This window comes from Macrobrachium nipponense, chromosome 5 (genome assembly GCF_015104395.2).
Source record: "Macrobrachium nipponense isolate FS-2020 chromosome 5, ASM1510439v2, whole genome shotgun sequence".
Classification (NCBI taxonomy): domain Eukaryota; kingdom Metazoa; phylum Arthropoda; class Malacostraca; order Decapoda; family Palaemonidae; genus Macrobrachium; species Macrobrachium nipponense.
In genome coordinates, this window is record NC_061107.1 from 79,882,474 (window position 1) to 79,899,601 (window position 17,128).

Genomic DNA, 17,128 nt, shown 5'->3' on the forward strand with positions numbered 1-17,128 from the left:
GAAACGCAACGTTCCCAGGAATTAAAGCAACAACAGTACTAAAGCAAAACTTGGTGCATCAGTCTCCCTCCACCACCTTAGGTATGACATCTTTTCTGCATTTGTTTTCCTTACAGGTTACACTAAGTTTTTTTTTCTTATTCTAGTACAGTATATGCGGTTCATTATGAGTGGTTGCTTTTTATTTAGACCTAGTGAACAAGTTAATGTGAGTAACCCTTTTTTGTGTATTTGTAATCAGTACATCATCATACCATATGTTTTTGTTTAAAGACATGAAAAGCATTTCCACCTTAATTCATGTTGCTCTGTAAAAAATATTATTTCTGAGTATGGCTTAACTTTAAAGAAATCTAAGCTGCACAAACTGTATAAAATATACCTTATAATTTTGCTTGAGACTGTTAGCAGTGATTTGCTTTTTCGTATATTTTTTGTTTTAATTTTCCAGTTATTCCTATGGTTGCTAGAATGGCTTGTACATGAGCACTGTATGTAACTTTTGCAGATTCACTGCCGTTCCAAACTGTTTGTTTTTGCGTTGCAAGTTAATTTGTGTGTTGTGCACTGTAGTGACTTTTGCTTGTAGTCCTCTTTACTTAACCTAACCACCCCCCACACTCAGCACCCACAACCTTCGAGACATCGATGGGACAGAGGGTGCGTTTTCACAGCTGTACCTCCGACCCCTTGGGTGGCCGACCACCCTCTGCTCCAGCCATGGACATCGATGAAGATGTGTTTCCTACTAAGGATTCCTCTACTTCCAGTACACCCATATCTCCTTCATCTACTCAACCACCTACTCCTTTATATCATTCGACCCCTCTCTCCTCTCTTCCACCTTCAACCAGGATGTTGAGGGATGAACATAAAGAAAATACCCCACCCTATCCAGAAGGTAGGTTATGTTTCTGTAAGTCTTGTAGGTTTTTGAAATCCATCACAGGAATTTCAAGACCTTGAAATTGGTTGTTAATTCTCTAGATCTTTGACATGTGTTCTTACATTAATGTTTTCCATTCTTTTTTTTTATTAAATCCCTTAGGTATTGTGGTTAGTTGAATTTTATGCAGCATTCTCTGTTGCTCTTTCAGATTATATAGATAATCCTCCAACTTCCGAGTCACCACCTACACAAGATAAATTGAGTCATAAATTCCGAACTCGGCGGGCAATCAAACGAGAAGCCCGTGGCCTAACACAACCCAGGAGTAAGTCGGAAATGTCAGCATTACTACCAGCTAACCTACCATCAGCATTGTCTCCCTTAAGTCGTGGGCCTGCTACCACAACAACAGGAAGCACCACCTCACCCTCATACTCCTCTAGTGTGAATACCACCACCACTACTACATCCTCTTTTTCATCCTCTGTAGGAAGCCCTTCTATGTCCTGCTCCTCCTCAGCTCTTGAAAGTTCCCATTCTCATATGTCTCCTACTCCATCTGTTATTGATCCTCTGACCTCATTGGAAGGACGTCCTATTCGTCGGGCAACTATTGCTCTAACATCTTCCCTTTCATCATTATCTTCAATAAATTCTTCTTCCACAAGCTCTACTTTAGGGATGAATTCATCTCTATCCTCCTCAGTTGGTGGTACCATTAGTGGAGGTGAGGGTGGAGGTGGTGGGTTGTCATCGTTACGGAGTCTTGACTCTGGTGTGCATGTTCCAACTAGACCTCATCCACGCACAGCGCCAGACAAACCAGGTGTGTGTGGGCTACTAACAAGCACAACTTCCTCACTATGCAAGAATTGTTCAACAAAAATACAAGTAGTGCAGTATTTTAGCTAGGACAGTTTTAAGTTAGTAAAATAGGAATGTTACATCTTCATGAAAAAGCCTTTGCTACTACTACTACATTAGAATGGTACGAAACATAGACAAATAAGATTAAATGGTGTTTTCTTATGAAATCTATGTACTATTGAATTTTACTTTTATGTGTAATTCTTATGTATCAGTAGAATTTTTCTTAGCTTCCAAATGAAGTACACATTGCTAAAATTGGAAGAAATAGAGTGCACTGATGTGCTTTACAGTACGTTTCTCTGAACTGTAATTATTTTCATTGTGTCAATTTAATTTTAAATTTAATTTAAATGATGGTTCGCAATTTTCCCTTTGTTTTGTGAGGAAGTTTGTGTTCATACTAATTGCATAATTATCATTAGGTTCAGTACTTAATTGTGTATGTTTATTGTACAGTAAATTAATTTTAGAATAACTTTAGTAGAGAATTGTGCACTGCATCTGATATTTCTAACATAGCAAACTTTTGTGTTGTAGTCATACTAGTTGTTGATTTTCTTTTTTGTTGGTATTAACTTTTGTCCATTGCTCATGTTTAGTGCTATTGTATTAGATCAGTAGCATTTTTACAGGTTTTCATGGTCAGAAAAACAGGAGCACTGTCCAGTAGATGCATTTTAGTAAACAAAAGGGAGATTTTTGTTTAATCTGTTATGTCCTGTTTATGTTCATTTAGTTTTATTCATACATTTCTCGCTTCTTCTGATTAGTAGTGTTTCTCTTTCATTGTATATCAAGGTTGAACTGAAGCAGTCAGTATATACCTGGTACATTGTTTGTGTTGTTCACTGTGTCCTTAGAGTACTACATGCTGTAGGAAAATTAATTTTTTTTCCCTTGATTTTGTCGTGATGTGTTTGCAGTCTGATTTTCATTTTATGATTTTACCTAGAATGTGTAACTAACCTTCAGAAATAATCTTGACAGGTGAAGTAATGTCTGGTGTACTTCTTGGATTTAATTAGTTACATTGAAATGATCTTAAAAGCCATTGTCTTTTGTTACTTTTGTTACCTTACAACAAAATGTTTTGCATTTTAATCAAACCACTGCTGTAGCTCATAAATGTTGCATGTTTAATGGCTTCTGCATCATGTAAATTTAGCTTTACATTGCAAGACATCCGTAACATCGTCCAGGGAGCATCATTGACAACCCCATTTGCTTCTGTGGATTGCAGCGCATCAAACTTCAGTATTGTGTCAGATATCTTCTTTGATTTAATTACTCTTTTGTTGAAAGATTTGATGTTGGGTTTTTCCGAAGAGTGTTTACACATTATTTAATGCATCACTTTAAAAATGGTAAGGTTTATCTTGGTTAGCTGATGTTTGGAGAAGATTGGACAAACTTCATGGTACTATGGCCTGATACTCCAGGGAGTATATCATGTATCCAATATGGTGGATGGCTACAGAAAGTTTAAGAATCTAATATTGTGAATTCATATACTATCTTTTTATGTAGTACTTTTGATTTATGCAAATGTAATTTGGTTAAACTGGAGGACTACTGTGTACTTTTTCCTTCTTTCCTAGTGATATGGAATTAGCTTAGATAAGCAGTACCTTGAAATATGTGTGTTACTTAAAATAGCTTTTTATGAGATTCTAACTTATTGCTGTTGACATCTTATGGTGGCATTGTTCTGCTCGGTTTAGGAATGAAGTACCAAATGTTTTCTTGGTCTTATTAGTTGATTTGAAGATTTAAGGCAATCACACCTTTAATGTAGATGTACATAAGTTAATAAGTAGAAATGTTGCAACTGAAATAATAGTTAAAAAATTTTTAGGGTGCTATACAGTTCTTTCTTGTTGGTGGTAGATTATTATTATTATTATTATTATTATTATTATTATTATTATTATTATTATTATTATTATTATTATTATTATTATTATTATTATTATTATTTTGCTTAGTGAGACCATTGAATTACATTTCCTCTAGACTCACAAAGAACTTAACCAAATGATATGTTACCAAATGATATGTTATACGTAAAGTGAAAATTAGAATAGGGCCAAGTTTAGAAGTTGGACAGCCATTTTGGAAAAAGACCAAAGGAAACCAGTGAACAATAAAAACAATGCAATGCAGTTGAAGGGTAAAGGGACCTATAAAGAACCTTTTATGTTGTCTACAGTGCCCTGTGCAAGGTGCAGTAAAGAAAATATCCTGTTGAACGAAACATTTGGGATATGTAGCACATTGAATTACAAACAATATTTGGGTACCTCAATGCTAGAACCAGACTTTCATGCAGTATTTGGATACATCAAAGCTAGAACAAGAACTATGGAAGCATTACAATCAACAGGAAATTATACTGTTATTTTTTCTAATATCATTGTCCACTTTTGTTGTTAACAAAAACTAAATCAACGAGATAACATTTGCATAATTGAAAATCAAGAAAAAAATAACCTTTTACAAGTGCTGCACTAAGATTCAGATCTTGAATAAGAATCATGGCTTTTTAAATTACTACATTGCCAAATCTAATTCAGTTTTTCATGCACACCTAAACATTATGTACCAAAACTAAATTTTCATTTCCACTAAGAAAATTGTGAGAAATTGGAAATTCTTTGCTGAACATTAAGAAAGAAAACATCAAGTAACTATGAATATCATTATTTGCTATGGGGACGTTAAAGGTCAACATATTTTGATCTGGAAGATTATTTTGTCTAGCTCTTTGTTTGTCATGTTTTATTTTTTTTATATTATGAACATATATTTATTTTGCAAACCTCAAAAGGGCTATAATAGTAGATTCTTAATCACATGCAGTATGTAAAAACTTATATTTTTTTTAATTTAAAAACTGAGGACAATGTAATCTTTATGGTATGTTTTTTTTGTGTTTCAAGCAAAATTGAAATTTTCTTGATTTCATAAGAGAACACTGACGGATTCAGTTAGTCCTTGATGCTGCCTTTTGACCTTTCTGATAGCATGCAAACTGTTCCATGAAATTACACAGAAACATTGTGACAGCATATTTCATATTTTTTAAGTTTCTTCTTATTTTTAGTATTCAGTGACACGAATGATATATTTATTTTATTGTGAAGAATAGTGATAGAAAATGGGTTAAGTTTTGTTATCATATCAAGGCATTAAGCTACGTATGTGAACAGTATCATCTCGAGTTAGATGCCAGATACTTTTGATTTTGCTTCTTTTACTATATCTCATAAAAATAAAAATTTCTGTACTGTATTTAGGTTTGTATATCTACATAATACATTTATATTAAGAATTTTTATTCATGTCCGGTAAATAATAATAGTATGTAATCTAATTGTTACTCTTAATTTCAGCATTTTACTTCAGAGAGTGATGTTTAAAAGTTACATGTTTTATTTCTTGTAAATAATAAGCTTTCATATAGTGATGTTTGGCTTCTGATCTACATCAGTTTAGTATGTAATGTGTTAATGTTCACACCTGATCTGTGTTGTAGGCTTCATGCATCCTTTCCCTTCTTCTTGTACATGAACTCACCTTTTGATGTTTGTTGTCAGTGCTATTAGCATTTCAAACACTTTTTGTTGTTAGTGTTGATAACATTTAAAATTTTTAACTTTCATTACTTAAGTATCTTGAGATTAAGTATACGTATTTTAATATACAGATTGTTTGAACTTCCAAAAGTGTATGATGTCGTTTGTTTGATACTTGATTATAATATCACCTCTTGATTTGTTTGTTGAACAGGTGAGGTCACAAGACAGCAGTTGTTATCTGATTTGGAGGAAACAAAACGGGAAGAGAAACTGAAAGATATTGCAGATTCAATTACAAGGCTAAGGGGAAGCTCGTCACTCAACTACCTCAGTAGCAAGGTGAATATATTGTTGTTAGTGTTATTAACATATCAAACATTTAATTTTCATCACTGAAGTACAATGATAAAATGTGCATGGCCTTATAAAGAAATATTAATCAAAAGTACAGAAAAGCAGTGATCACTGAACAACCAGAATGGGATATGGATTGTGAGCTCATGGGAAGCAATATCAAGTACAGCAGTGCCAGGTCATCAGACTAAACTTGTAAACCAATTCAAATCAAACTAAGCACAGTAAAAGGATTTTGACGTAAGGAAAAATCTATTTCTGGGCGATTGGCTCGTGTCGCCAGCGAAATATCCTTTAATCTATTATTTCTAGGGTAAATGTACTAACACATACCAGAGAATAAATAAAATAAAGAAAAAGGTCAGTATGACTGACTCGCTCACCCTCTAGGAGGGTGTCGGTATGAACACTAGGCGAGTGAGACCACTACCACGAGCCAAATGCCAATAGAAATCTCCCACTACAAAACCCTCCAAGAGGGGAGCCGTCCCACAGAGGGAGCAGCTCGTACTACTACTACACCATCCATGCTTGCGACTGCTGCGCCTCTAGTGGCCATCCTGAAGTTAGCAGACAATCTTGAGCGAAGGGATGGGTAGGGGGGGTATTTCGCTGGCGACACGAGCCAATCGCCAGAATAGATTTTTCCTTACGTCAAAATCCTTTTCTGGGCTCAGCTCGTGTCGCTTGCGCGAAATCGTACCAGAGAAACAGCACAAGATTGTAAACAAAGTAAAATAAAATATAATAAAACAAAATAGGTCTCAAATGAAAGATACAAAATAAAAGAATGAATATAATTGCTAAAAAGATACAAGTACACAGTAAAGCAAAATCAGAATTATGCTTAAATTACCCTTAAATCTAATTATGTTAATAATATAAGTAATTTACATATATACAAATAGGTACAATGATTACCTATCACAATAAATCTGTGTAACAACATGTATCAAAAATAGAAATAGCAATTAGTATAAATTTACATAAATATTTGATCAATGATAAAATAAAATATCTTAGGAATGTATATGACTTAATATACAAAACCCGTAACCATTGCATTATGATGTACCCCTAGCATAAAATAAGGGGATAACATCTATGAGATCAGTATGGTAATCAGATGTGAGTGTCCCTAACCAGACAAAAGGGGCACTTATACAATCATAAAGCAGCTAAGACACAAGGTAAATGTTAATGAACAAGGCAGGATAGACGAACTGTTGGGTGAGGCAGGTAGAAAGGAAGACTGAATCTTCTACTATAATTCTAGCTAGAGTCAGGGGAAAACTATGTTACCCGCTGCTACTGCTGGGAATTTCAGAGCTTCCAAGGACTTAAGGTAGTGACGTTTGAACACTGTCGGCGATTTCCATCCGGTATACTTCTTTAAATCAGCAAAATTCATATGTTGGAAGTAATTAATTGAGGTGCTACTGCCCTGACATCATGTGCTTTTGGAAAGGAGTCAGGATTGGCTTGTTTGATAAAGTACAGGATTTGTTGCCTGATGCCTTTAGTGGATAAAGTACCACCTTTTTCCCCCCCTAAAGAGGGGCCCCGATGAGGAAGAGGAGGTCCTGGATAGAAAGGCTCGTAAGGTTGAAACCGGACAAAGGGAAACAATCTTGTGGAAGGGGTAGTACCTTCCAAGGTTCCCACCTCATCAAAGGATCTTCATTCTTTGCTAAAAAGCTACGTTCCGGAGAAAGTAGCACTATCCCCCGTGGGAAGGAATTGAATATGATCCGGATCTCTGGATCAAAGCCGACAGTTCTGAAATTCTTGCTCCTGAAGCTAGGCTTAATAAAAACAGAGTTTTTCTTAGGAGCATCATAAACGAGCATGTGTCATTATCGGTTTCGGAAGCCAGTTTTTAGAACATCGTTTAAGAACCATGAAACTGACGTAGGCCTGACAGAGGGCCTAAGTCTAGCACATGCTTTAGGAATAGACGAGAAATAGGTATCTGTCAAGTCTATGTTAAATCCAAATTGAAATATCTTTTTCAATGCTGACTTGTTTGACGTAATCGTGCTAGCTGCTAAACCCTTTTCAAATAAAGATCTGAAAAAGGATATAGCAGAATTAACTGTCATGATTCTGATATCTGACTCTCTCAGGAAGATTGCTAACTTTTTGACGGCAGCATCATACTGCCTCAAAGTTGAATCCCTTTTATCGGATTCCAGGAAAAGAATATTCTGAGGGTCAATATTCGCATCTCTTTTTGCCGCAAACTTCATGAAATCCATAAAGTTAGGGTTTTGAGAATCCCTGAGGAAGCGAACACAGTCTTCGTTTGTACTGACTGGGAGAGCTTGGGACTGGGGATCCGAAGGGGACGAAGACCCAGTTCCAGGATCAGGGGGGGTACCAATTGCTCTTCGGCCAGTCTGGGGCTACTAGAGCCACTTGACCCCTGAATGTCCTGAGTTTGTCTAAGACCTTCATAAGGAGATTCACTGGAGGGAAGACGTAAATCTTCTCCCAGTTGTTTCCAGTCCAGAGCCAGGGCGTCCGTGGCGTAAGCCAGAGGGTCCAGGTTGGGGGCTACATAACACGGTAGTTTGTGGTTCGCTTGTGATGCGAAGAGATCCACCTGTAGCCCTGGGACTCTTTGAAGGATCCATTGGAACGAACTCTCGTCTAGAGACCATTCCGACTCTAGGGGTACTGATCGGGATAGGGCGTCTGCTATGACGTTTCTTACTCCAAGCTATGTGGGTGGAGGAAAGATGCCAACTGAATTTGTCTGCCAGGGAGAAGATGGCTATCATGACGTGATTTAGATGACGTGACTTGGAGCCTCCTCTGTTTATGCAATGTACTACCACTGCGCTGTCCAAGACTAGCTTTATGTGGGAGTACCTTGGTGGGCGTAATCTTTTCAGAGTCATCAAGAAGACTGCCATTGCCTCCAGTACGTTATATGGAACTGACGGAACAACTGGGGTGACCAAATTCCTTGCACCTTTTTGACCTGGGAGTACCCTCCCCAGCCGCTTAAGGACGCGGCTGTGTGGATGGTAATCCCTGGTGGAGGGAACTGAAGAGGGACTGACACTGACAGATTCTTGACTTTTGTGCCCACGGCCGAAGCCGGTTCTTTAGAATCAGAGGTACTGAGGATAGCTTGTCCCTGGACCTGACATTTGCTCGAGAGCGCCAGATCCTGGTTAGATCTTTCAGTTTGGCTTTCATTAAGATGTTCGTTACTGAAGCAAACTGGAGAGAGCCGAGGATTCTTTCCTGAGCTCTCCTCGATGCTAGTTTGTGACTTAGAAATTGCTTGACTGACTTCGCTATTTCTTTCCTTTTGGTGGATGGAATCGACAGATGTGTGAGGATAGATTCCATTGAATGCCTAGCCACTGAAAGTTTGACTCTGGGGTGAGTCTGGACTTGGATCTGTTATCTTGAATCCTAGATATTCTAGGAATTGGATCACTTTCAGTGTGGCCTTGTTGCATTCTTCGACTGATGGGGCCCAGATCAACCAATCGTCGAGATACGCTACTACCATAATCCCTTGAGCTCTGAGCTGTTGCACTACTACTTCCGCTAGCTTCGTGAACACCCTGGGTGCCACGTTGAGCCCGAACGGGACTACCTTGAAGGAGAACGTCTGGTCTCCTATCTTGAATCCCAGAAACGGACGGAAGTGTCTTGCAATAGGGATATGATAGTAGGCGTCTGTAAGATCGATAGAGGTGGTGACAGCCCCACGGGAAGTAAGGTCCGCACCTGTGAGATCGTGAGCATCTTGAACTTGTCGCAGCGGATGGCTAAGTTTTTGTTTTAAGCGGGACAAGTCTAAGATTAACCCTTCTTTTGTTTGAGCCTTTCTTTGGGACGCTGAACAAGCGACCTTGAAATTTTAATCTCTTGACTTGACTATAGCTCCTTTCTGAAGGAGGTCCTCTGCGTACTCTGTCAATTCCTTGGAAGGAAGTTGACGGAAAGGTCTGGCTGGAGGTGGGTTCGTCAACCAGCTCCAACCCAGCCCTTTTGACACTATGCTCTGAGCCCACTGGCTGAAGTTCCACCGGTGGCGAAAGTGAAACAGCCTCCCTCCTACCTGAAGTTCCTCATTGGTTCTGGTAACCCCCTCGACCTCCTCTGAAGTTGTGCTTTCCCCTATTGAAGGGGCCTCCCGATCCTCTCCCACGAAAGGACCCGCTTACCTCTGCCTCCCTTGTTCGAGCGGTCATACTTCTGAGAAGCTTGACTCTCGAAGGCTGGATTGTAAGCTGGAGAGATGGCGTATGAGGTGGAGGGTTGAGGCTGAGGGGATATCACATAAATAGGCTGTGGATTGCCCTTTAGACGTGGAGGGCTGAGCTGTCTGCACTAACGGCACTGTAGGAACTTGTTGAGGGAAGCGCGGCTGCTTCTTTTGGTAAGGTTGGAAACGTCTAGGCTTCCTTTGTCCCTTACCTTTTGGTGTCAAGTCTTGCCTTCTCCTAGCCGTAAGACCCCAACGTCCTTAAGGCTTTGGTTCAACCTCGTAGCCTCTGCTTGTACTTCCTTTACCATAGCCTCTGGGAAGAGATCTGCGCCCCAAGATGTTAGAAGAAAGTAACCTATTCGGTTCATGCCGAATGGTTGCCTCTAGCAATACATGCTTTCTGCAATTTGTTCTAGCAGTGGCAAACTCGAACATGTCTGACTGCACCGTTTGAGTCAGGGCTTTGGTCATAAGCTTAAAAATTGGTTCTGAACCAAGCCATGGTTGCTACATCAGACATAGCCATCAGGTTGATTGACCTGGCTAGTCGTGTTTTCGAGTCAAACTCCGCTTGAATAAGACTATCAGGGAGCCTGGGCAGCTTTTTCACCAAACTGCTCCATAGCACAGTCAGGTTTGAGTTTGCCAGCTGTGAAAGTGTTAGGCAAGTCCTCCATAATTCTCCAATTGACGGGAGCAACGGAGAAGTGGGGTCTGATTCTTTTCAGGCTGAGGCATGGGTTCCCCTTTCTGAGCTGCTGAGATGGTTCGACCGTCGCTATCTTGGTAAGGAAAGGGAGCGGGGTGGTACCTTCGTCCATCGTGAAAATGGTAAAGGGACTTTTGTAATGGTTGGATCTTGGTATTCGAACAGTCCATGTCGTCTAGACATCTAAGCCATTCTCGTTGGGCCTGGTCCCGAGAATAGAGGACTGTCTCCTTTGGTACCCTGTCATCTCTAACCATAGCCGAAGGCGTGAGCCTAGCGTAGCCTATGAAGGGAGGCTGTAGGCCTTCCGGGTAGAACTCGAAGTCCTCTATTCTTCGAGTTCCAAACTCCGGTACGGAGATGAGACCATCTTGGAAGGGAGCATATGACGCTACTCTCAAGGATTGTTCATGGAGAAAGCGGGCAGCGAGTCATACGGGGGGGAAGCTGAGATCCACTAGTGTTAGAGGTTGAGAGAGGCAAGAGGGGCTTCTCTTAGGCCGGCTATAATAGTATCCTGAGAAGTTATCCTATCCGACAGGCGAGATTATCATATGTTCCTATACTCGTCTTAAGGGAGCCTACCAAGTCGCCCACCTGTTGCAACAGGCCAGCATTGGTGTCCAGAGCCGGAGCTGCTGCGGAGGTGGAGGGGAGACTCTGAATAGGCACCAAAGGTAGTGGAACTGGTGGATACTGCCGGGGTGCGGGATTTCTCCTTAGGCTTACTCTTTGAGGACTTTGAGCCGGAGCTAGACCCTTTAGACCTGTCTGGGGCCGGGGGATTAACGAGCCGGCAGACTTACGCGAAGAAGAAGACGAGGACGTCTTCTTCGAGGACGATGACGTCTTAGTCAAGGTCATATGCTTAGACTTGATCTTAGGCCTAACCGAAGCCTCTGGAGGAGTATAATAACTCATCACCGGTAAAGCTGGGAAGGATGGTGAAGTTGCAGGGGTAAGAAGAAACAGTCACTCCCAAGGGGGACCCTTGGGTACCTTGCATTATTAAATTACCTCGACCAACAGGTCGTCTATACCTACCATAGGTTCAACATTTATATCCAGGGTTGCGACATCCGTGGAGATATCCTGGTCTTGTTCAGTCAAGGAGGCCGCCACCAGCTGTTGTTGGATAAAGGCAATAGAGGGGTCCGCCTCTACCGGGTCGACGTACCCAGTCGCCTTGCCTCCGGGGAAGATTAACAGAGCTAAACGCTTCTCCAGTATGTAGGGCTGACCCTTGGCGGCGTTCTTGCCAAAACCACCGACCCAGGCCCGCAGGGTAGCCAATGCCGTATCTCTTACTGCCGGAGCCTGTAAGAGAGGATATATTTTAGATTTAAGAACCACTTAAAACTAAAACTTAGGATATAACTTAAACTAGATGCCTTAAGTTAAAGTAATGATGAAAACTTAAGAACTAAAAGAAGCGGAGCGGCAGCGGAGATGGAATACTTACGCCTTCCAAAAGCTGGCTCAACCAGATCGTAAAACATATGGTACACGTCTCATGGTACCAGACCTGGATGTCCCCGTGCGGAGTCGCGCATGGAGCATGGGACCGGCAAACTTCGTGTCCACAGGGGTCCTGAAGTGTAGCGGAACATCCCGGATGCTCACAGTTGGTGGCCTGTAAGTGGGAAGACACATGAGTATCTTAAAGGGGTAACACTTACAGACTAAGGACAAAAGAACTCCGTTACGTGGCGGAGCTCGGAAAAAATTTGGGCATAACCCCTCCCTGCATTGCCTGAATAGGCTATAATCCCGGAGAGATCCGGTAAATACTAAGGGAGGGGTGGGGATGGTTTAAGAAACTTAAGATAAACTAAAGATAACTTAAACCTACATGCAAGTGAACCGGACTAGGTCCAGTGAAGCGGAGTGTAGTAACTCAGCAATACGGTACGGTTAGTAAAGACCTATTGTATGCTCCGGTCCAACTATGGTGGACTATACCCTTCCGCTGGATATCAGGACTCCGATAGGGAGGAGCTCTAGTAAGGAGGGAAGGGCGAGATGACATACAGACTCGCGCTAACCCGGAGCGACAAGGAAGTAACGAGGGGGGGAAGGCCAGAGCCCCCACAACGTACACCCGGCCGAGCCGAGAAGCGGAGAGGTCGGAACCAGTCAGGGACTGTCGGACTCCCAGGCCCCTCCGGTGGAGGGGAAGGGGGAGGCAGGCTGGGCATGCTGGGCGAGCAAGGACAGACCGACCCACCCCCGCCCGACTCTATGGGAGAGCGGGAGAGGGGGAAGGGGACTGGCAGGCGCCTGGCTGACTCGTGATCACGTAGTGACCACGAGGCGGTAAACTAAGATACGGTAACCAAGCCTAGGCCAACCAACTGATCAGAGAGAAGCTATCGGGAAGCAACCAGAACTGAAAAGCGGTAGCATATAGGCCCATAGGGCGAAAACCAACTGATCAGAGAGAAGCTATGAGGAAGCGACCGAACTGATCAACGGTAGACTAGGCTCTACGAGCCAGGACCTAGGCTAAGCCAGACGCCAACTAACCTAACAATAACAAAACATAAAAATATAATATATAATAAAAAATGAAAAGAAAGAAGGTAAAATAGCAGGAGAAAAATCCAGGAGTGTGCGAACTAGCCCGAAGGCAAGTCTACCACTCAAAGCTAGTCAGGGGCCGATACTAAGAACCTGGACTAGGGTCTGGATAGAAAAAGCCATATAAGGTGAAATACATACATGTATAAACCAACTTGAGTAGACGTAATAATGCGGATAATCAAAATAGAGCGTAAAAATAATAAGGGATGTTCTAGGTACGGGAGACCAAGAACGAACCCAACATGCGGCAGGACCATGCTGCCATGCTTCCAGCCCCCGAGAACGTATCTATACCTAAAAAACGGCAAATACCGTCTCGGGGACGGAAAAAACTCGCTAACCGTAAATACTGAGTACTTAACTTAGCTGCTGCAATAGCTGCACGCTCCATTATCGAAAAATCCGAAGAAATGGCACAAAATACACAGAGAGAAAAATAGCACTTGTGCTCGTGAGTGCTAACTGAAAAGGATGGCCACTAGAGCGCAGCAGTCGCAAGCATGGGGGGGCATGTGTAGTAGTAGTACGAGCTGCTTCCCTCTGTGGGACGGCTCCCCTGGAGGGTTTTGTAGTGGGAGATTTCTATTGGCATTTGGCTCGTGGTAGTGGTCTCACTCGCATAGTTGTTCATACCGACACCCTCCTAGAGGGTGAGCGAGTCGAGTCGTACTGACCTTTTTCTTTAGTTTATTTTATTTATTCTCTGGTATGTGTTAGTACATTTACCCTAGAAATAATAGATTAAAGGATATTTCGCGCAAGCGACACGAGCTGAGCCCAGAAAAGTGTTTTGTATAGAGAAAATATACTAGATTCTAAAATGTAGAGATTAAGTACATAAATGTATGCAAATTCAAAACATAAAAACAAAATTCATTTTAGCAAGTGGAAATGAAACCAATGAAAATTGTCAACCAGTCTATTGCTTGGTCTTCTGCTAGGGTTAATTACCTGTTGTTGTTTGAATAATCAAGCACTGTAATACTTAGCTGAAAATTAAAGAATTGCAAAAAGAAAATTACACTCAAATCATAACAAGATTAACTTGAAAGTCTGTCAGGTATCAACAATTATTTTTGTGGAATTGTGTTGAATTTCTGGTAATCATCATCTTAGGGCATTGTCATGTATAGTTCCAAATGTTCCAACTATACTGTACAAGCAAGAATTTTTGCTTGTGTAAGGAGACTCCCATTATTTTGAAGGCATACTTTTTATGCTGTATTACAAAATAATTTGTATTTTCCAATATCTTTCAGCCTGGTCTTGATGATGTCAAACCTACACGAGAGCGAGATTCCCAAGATGAAACTGATAGCTCTGCAAAATTATTAAAAAGTTCTTCCCAAGATAACTCGGACATATCACACCCTGATCATGTAAGTTTAGTACATTTTTCCCACAAGTGAATGGTTAAAGGGTACCTGATACTGTAGTCTAGTTATGATGATGTAAAGTAATCACTAATGTTGAGAATTAGTAGAACATAATCATTGTATCTTTACAGCAAGTTCGTGGTGATCCAGATGGCTGTGGCCTTGAGGTATCTCCACCTTACACTGCTAATCCAGATCTTCAGCGTGTTGACTTGCCTGCAGAAGACTTGTTGTACATCAAGAAGGGCTGGCTCATGAAACTCTCTCTCAACCAGGTATAATAAATAAATAAAATTTGCTCCTATACACTTCAGGCATTGAAAGTCCTATATGTATGCCATTTCATCATCATTAGTTTCCCAAAGACAGTACAGCTATGGCTAGAAAATAAGTCTTTCCATTGTCTTCTCCCTTGTGTACTTTGCTCATGAATTTTCGTCAGTATTAAACAAAGTTCTTTATTTATGGACTTCATGTTTTTCTTTTCCATGTGTAGTGCTTTCATGACTACAGTTACACTTTAGGAAATGAGTTCTCCCCACATACATCTCTCTTATTTACCTACTACCTGATTTCTCTTCTTATGTAAATTTTCATCTGTGCTATTTTTCCATGATTTTCTGAACCTTCTAAGGAGCTTTGTTATGCCAGTTCCACATCAGCTCAGTTTCCTCACATATCCAACCAATCTCAATCTTTGAGATTGCAGACCATTTTCTAGTTTGTGAACACTACACTTTCCTACAGCTTTCTCATTTGTAATACTATGAACTGCCATTAATCTTAGCATTTTGTAAAACACCTTGTCAAAATACCCTCCTTTTTCTTTGCAAGTCGCCATGAAAAGTAATCAATTCTTTGCTCTGTTTACCAATGGGTTTCTTGTATTTTTTGAAACATCATCCCCAAAAGCCATGCCCTTTTTAGAAGACATTTTCACAAGTGACCCATTTTCATATACTCAAAGCATTCAGAATCTGTTAAATTATGAGAGTAGAGCATATAATAAGTTTATTTTCTTGATTTTGCACTTTTCACGTATTTTCTCCACAGGATTGGAATAAGTATTGGTTTGTTTTAAGAGGCTCTGGTCTGACCTTCTATAGAGATCCAAGTGCAGAGGATAATGGTATCTTGGATGGAATCATAGATCTGGGTGTTGCAAAATCCATCGAAGAATGTGAAGTTGGAAGAAATTACGGGTTTATGATTATGGTAAGTGTCTTTGGTGCATCCCTATCTTTTGTTAATACATATGATATGTACAATACTTCTATCAGTAATATTAAGGTTGTAACTTAAAAATTCTGTTCATGTCCCAGTGGTTAGTTTCTTTAAACTTATACGAATGTATTAATGGTACATACTTCAAGAATGGAATGCTGATCACATACTCTTTACTTCGCAGACTTGGGAAGAGAAAAAGTATGTATTTTCTGCTGTCACATCGGGTATTCGTGGCAACTGGATACAAGCCTTGAGAAATGCAGCTAATTTGAAGGAATCCAAAGACCGTCCTCTGACGTTAGGAGAGAAGATAGAAAGGGAAATTGTTGCCAAAAGAGATCGCCATAACTCCCAAAAGTAATTCTTGTTTATCATTATGAGTTAAACATTCACTTAAATAATATTGATTTTTAGGTTTATACACTTACATTTGCAAGGCAGATTGAATCGATGAACTCCATCATATAACTTTTTTTGCTGGAATATCTCTCATGCCAGGTAGTGTCATCCCTTTCATTATGTTGCTTAACATATTGAATGCTTGTTAAATGTCATATCTTTAATTTGAATTGCAGTTTGCCTCACCATAAAATTATTATTTTAACATAGTATGTTTTGTGCGTAATGAAAAGTTCCAAAACCACATTGAAGCATAGAAGAAAAAAAACACCTGGCTCTGATAGGTTAGCACATGTACATAAGGTCCCATGAGTCTCCAATTGTTACCTGAATCAGTTTTTGTCTGCTAACTGGTCAGCAGCTCCCAGAGATTCTCAGATTTTTGGAACTGCTCAGAATTACCGGATATCATTCCCCTCTTATTTTATTTCAGTGTTTTTATATATATGTTAGGAGAAAGTTCTTTCTTCTCCATGTTGCAGGTGTTCACATCTGAGAGTCTTCATTCTTGATGACACCTTTTAGGTCCATTTTTTTACCAGCACTTCTCATGTTCCTCTCAGCCAGACTGTTGCTGTTTTGCGTAGCTAATAAAATGAGAACTCTTAACTTTATGACTAGAGTTAACTTAAACATATGTACTATTTGATGTAAATTTAACATACTTGATGCAGGTATGATTCACCAAAAAAAATTTAAGATAGGGTTCCTTTATGTTTAGATTTCCACCACTTTTCTGTTTTACAAACAGACAGGCATTTTCTTAACTTCTGAGGCCTGATGGTTGCAGCAGGACAAGTTCTGCTTCATGCCCATATCTGTTGCACTTTACTTCCTACTAAATACTGTATAATGATTCCTTCGTTCCCAGCATTATTATACAGAATGTTAAGTTTGCATGTTGTTTGT

The 17,128-nt window shown here is 40.3% G+C and overlaps 1 protein-coding gene across 31 annotated transcripts in view; it reads left to right on the plus strand.

Annotated features, from left to right (window-relative positions):
• The window catches only part of LOC135215453 (protein outspread-like), a 375,595-nt gene that overhangs the window by 283,344 nt on the left and 75,123 nt on the right, over positions 1 to 17,128 (plus strand). For 25 of the 31 annotated variants that reach the window (XM_064250134.1, XM_064250136.1, XM_064250152.1 and 22 more), the window contains 8 exons: positions 1 to 81; positions 626 to 901; positions 1,098 to 1,715; positions 5,549 to 5,676; positions 14,477 to 14,596; positions 14,725 to 14,868; positions 15,647 to 15,808; positions 16,002 to 16,177. The exon at positions 1 to 81 is cut by the window's left edge. In XM_064250134.1, the coding sequence (XP_064106204.1) occupies positions 1 to 81; positions 626 to 901; positions 1,098 to 1,715; positions 5,549 to 5,676; positions 14,477 to 14,596; positions 14,725 to 14,868; positions 15,647 to 15,808; positions 16,002 to 16,177 (1,705 nt within the window). The remainder of the gene's footprint in view (positions 82 to 625; positions 902 to 1,097; positions 1,716 to 5,548; positions 5,677 to 14,476; positions 14,597 to 14,724; positions 14,869 to 15,646; positions 15,809 to 16,001; positions 16,178 to 17,128) is intronic. The other 6 variants (XM_064250153.1, XM_064250154.1, XM_064250165.1 and 3 more) reach the window with 4 other exon arrangements.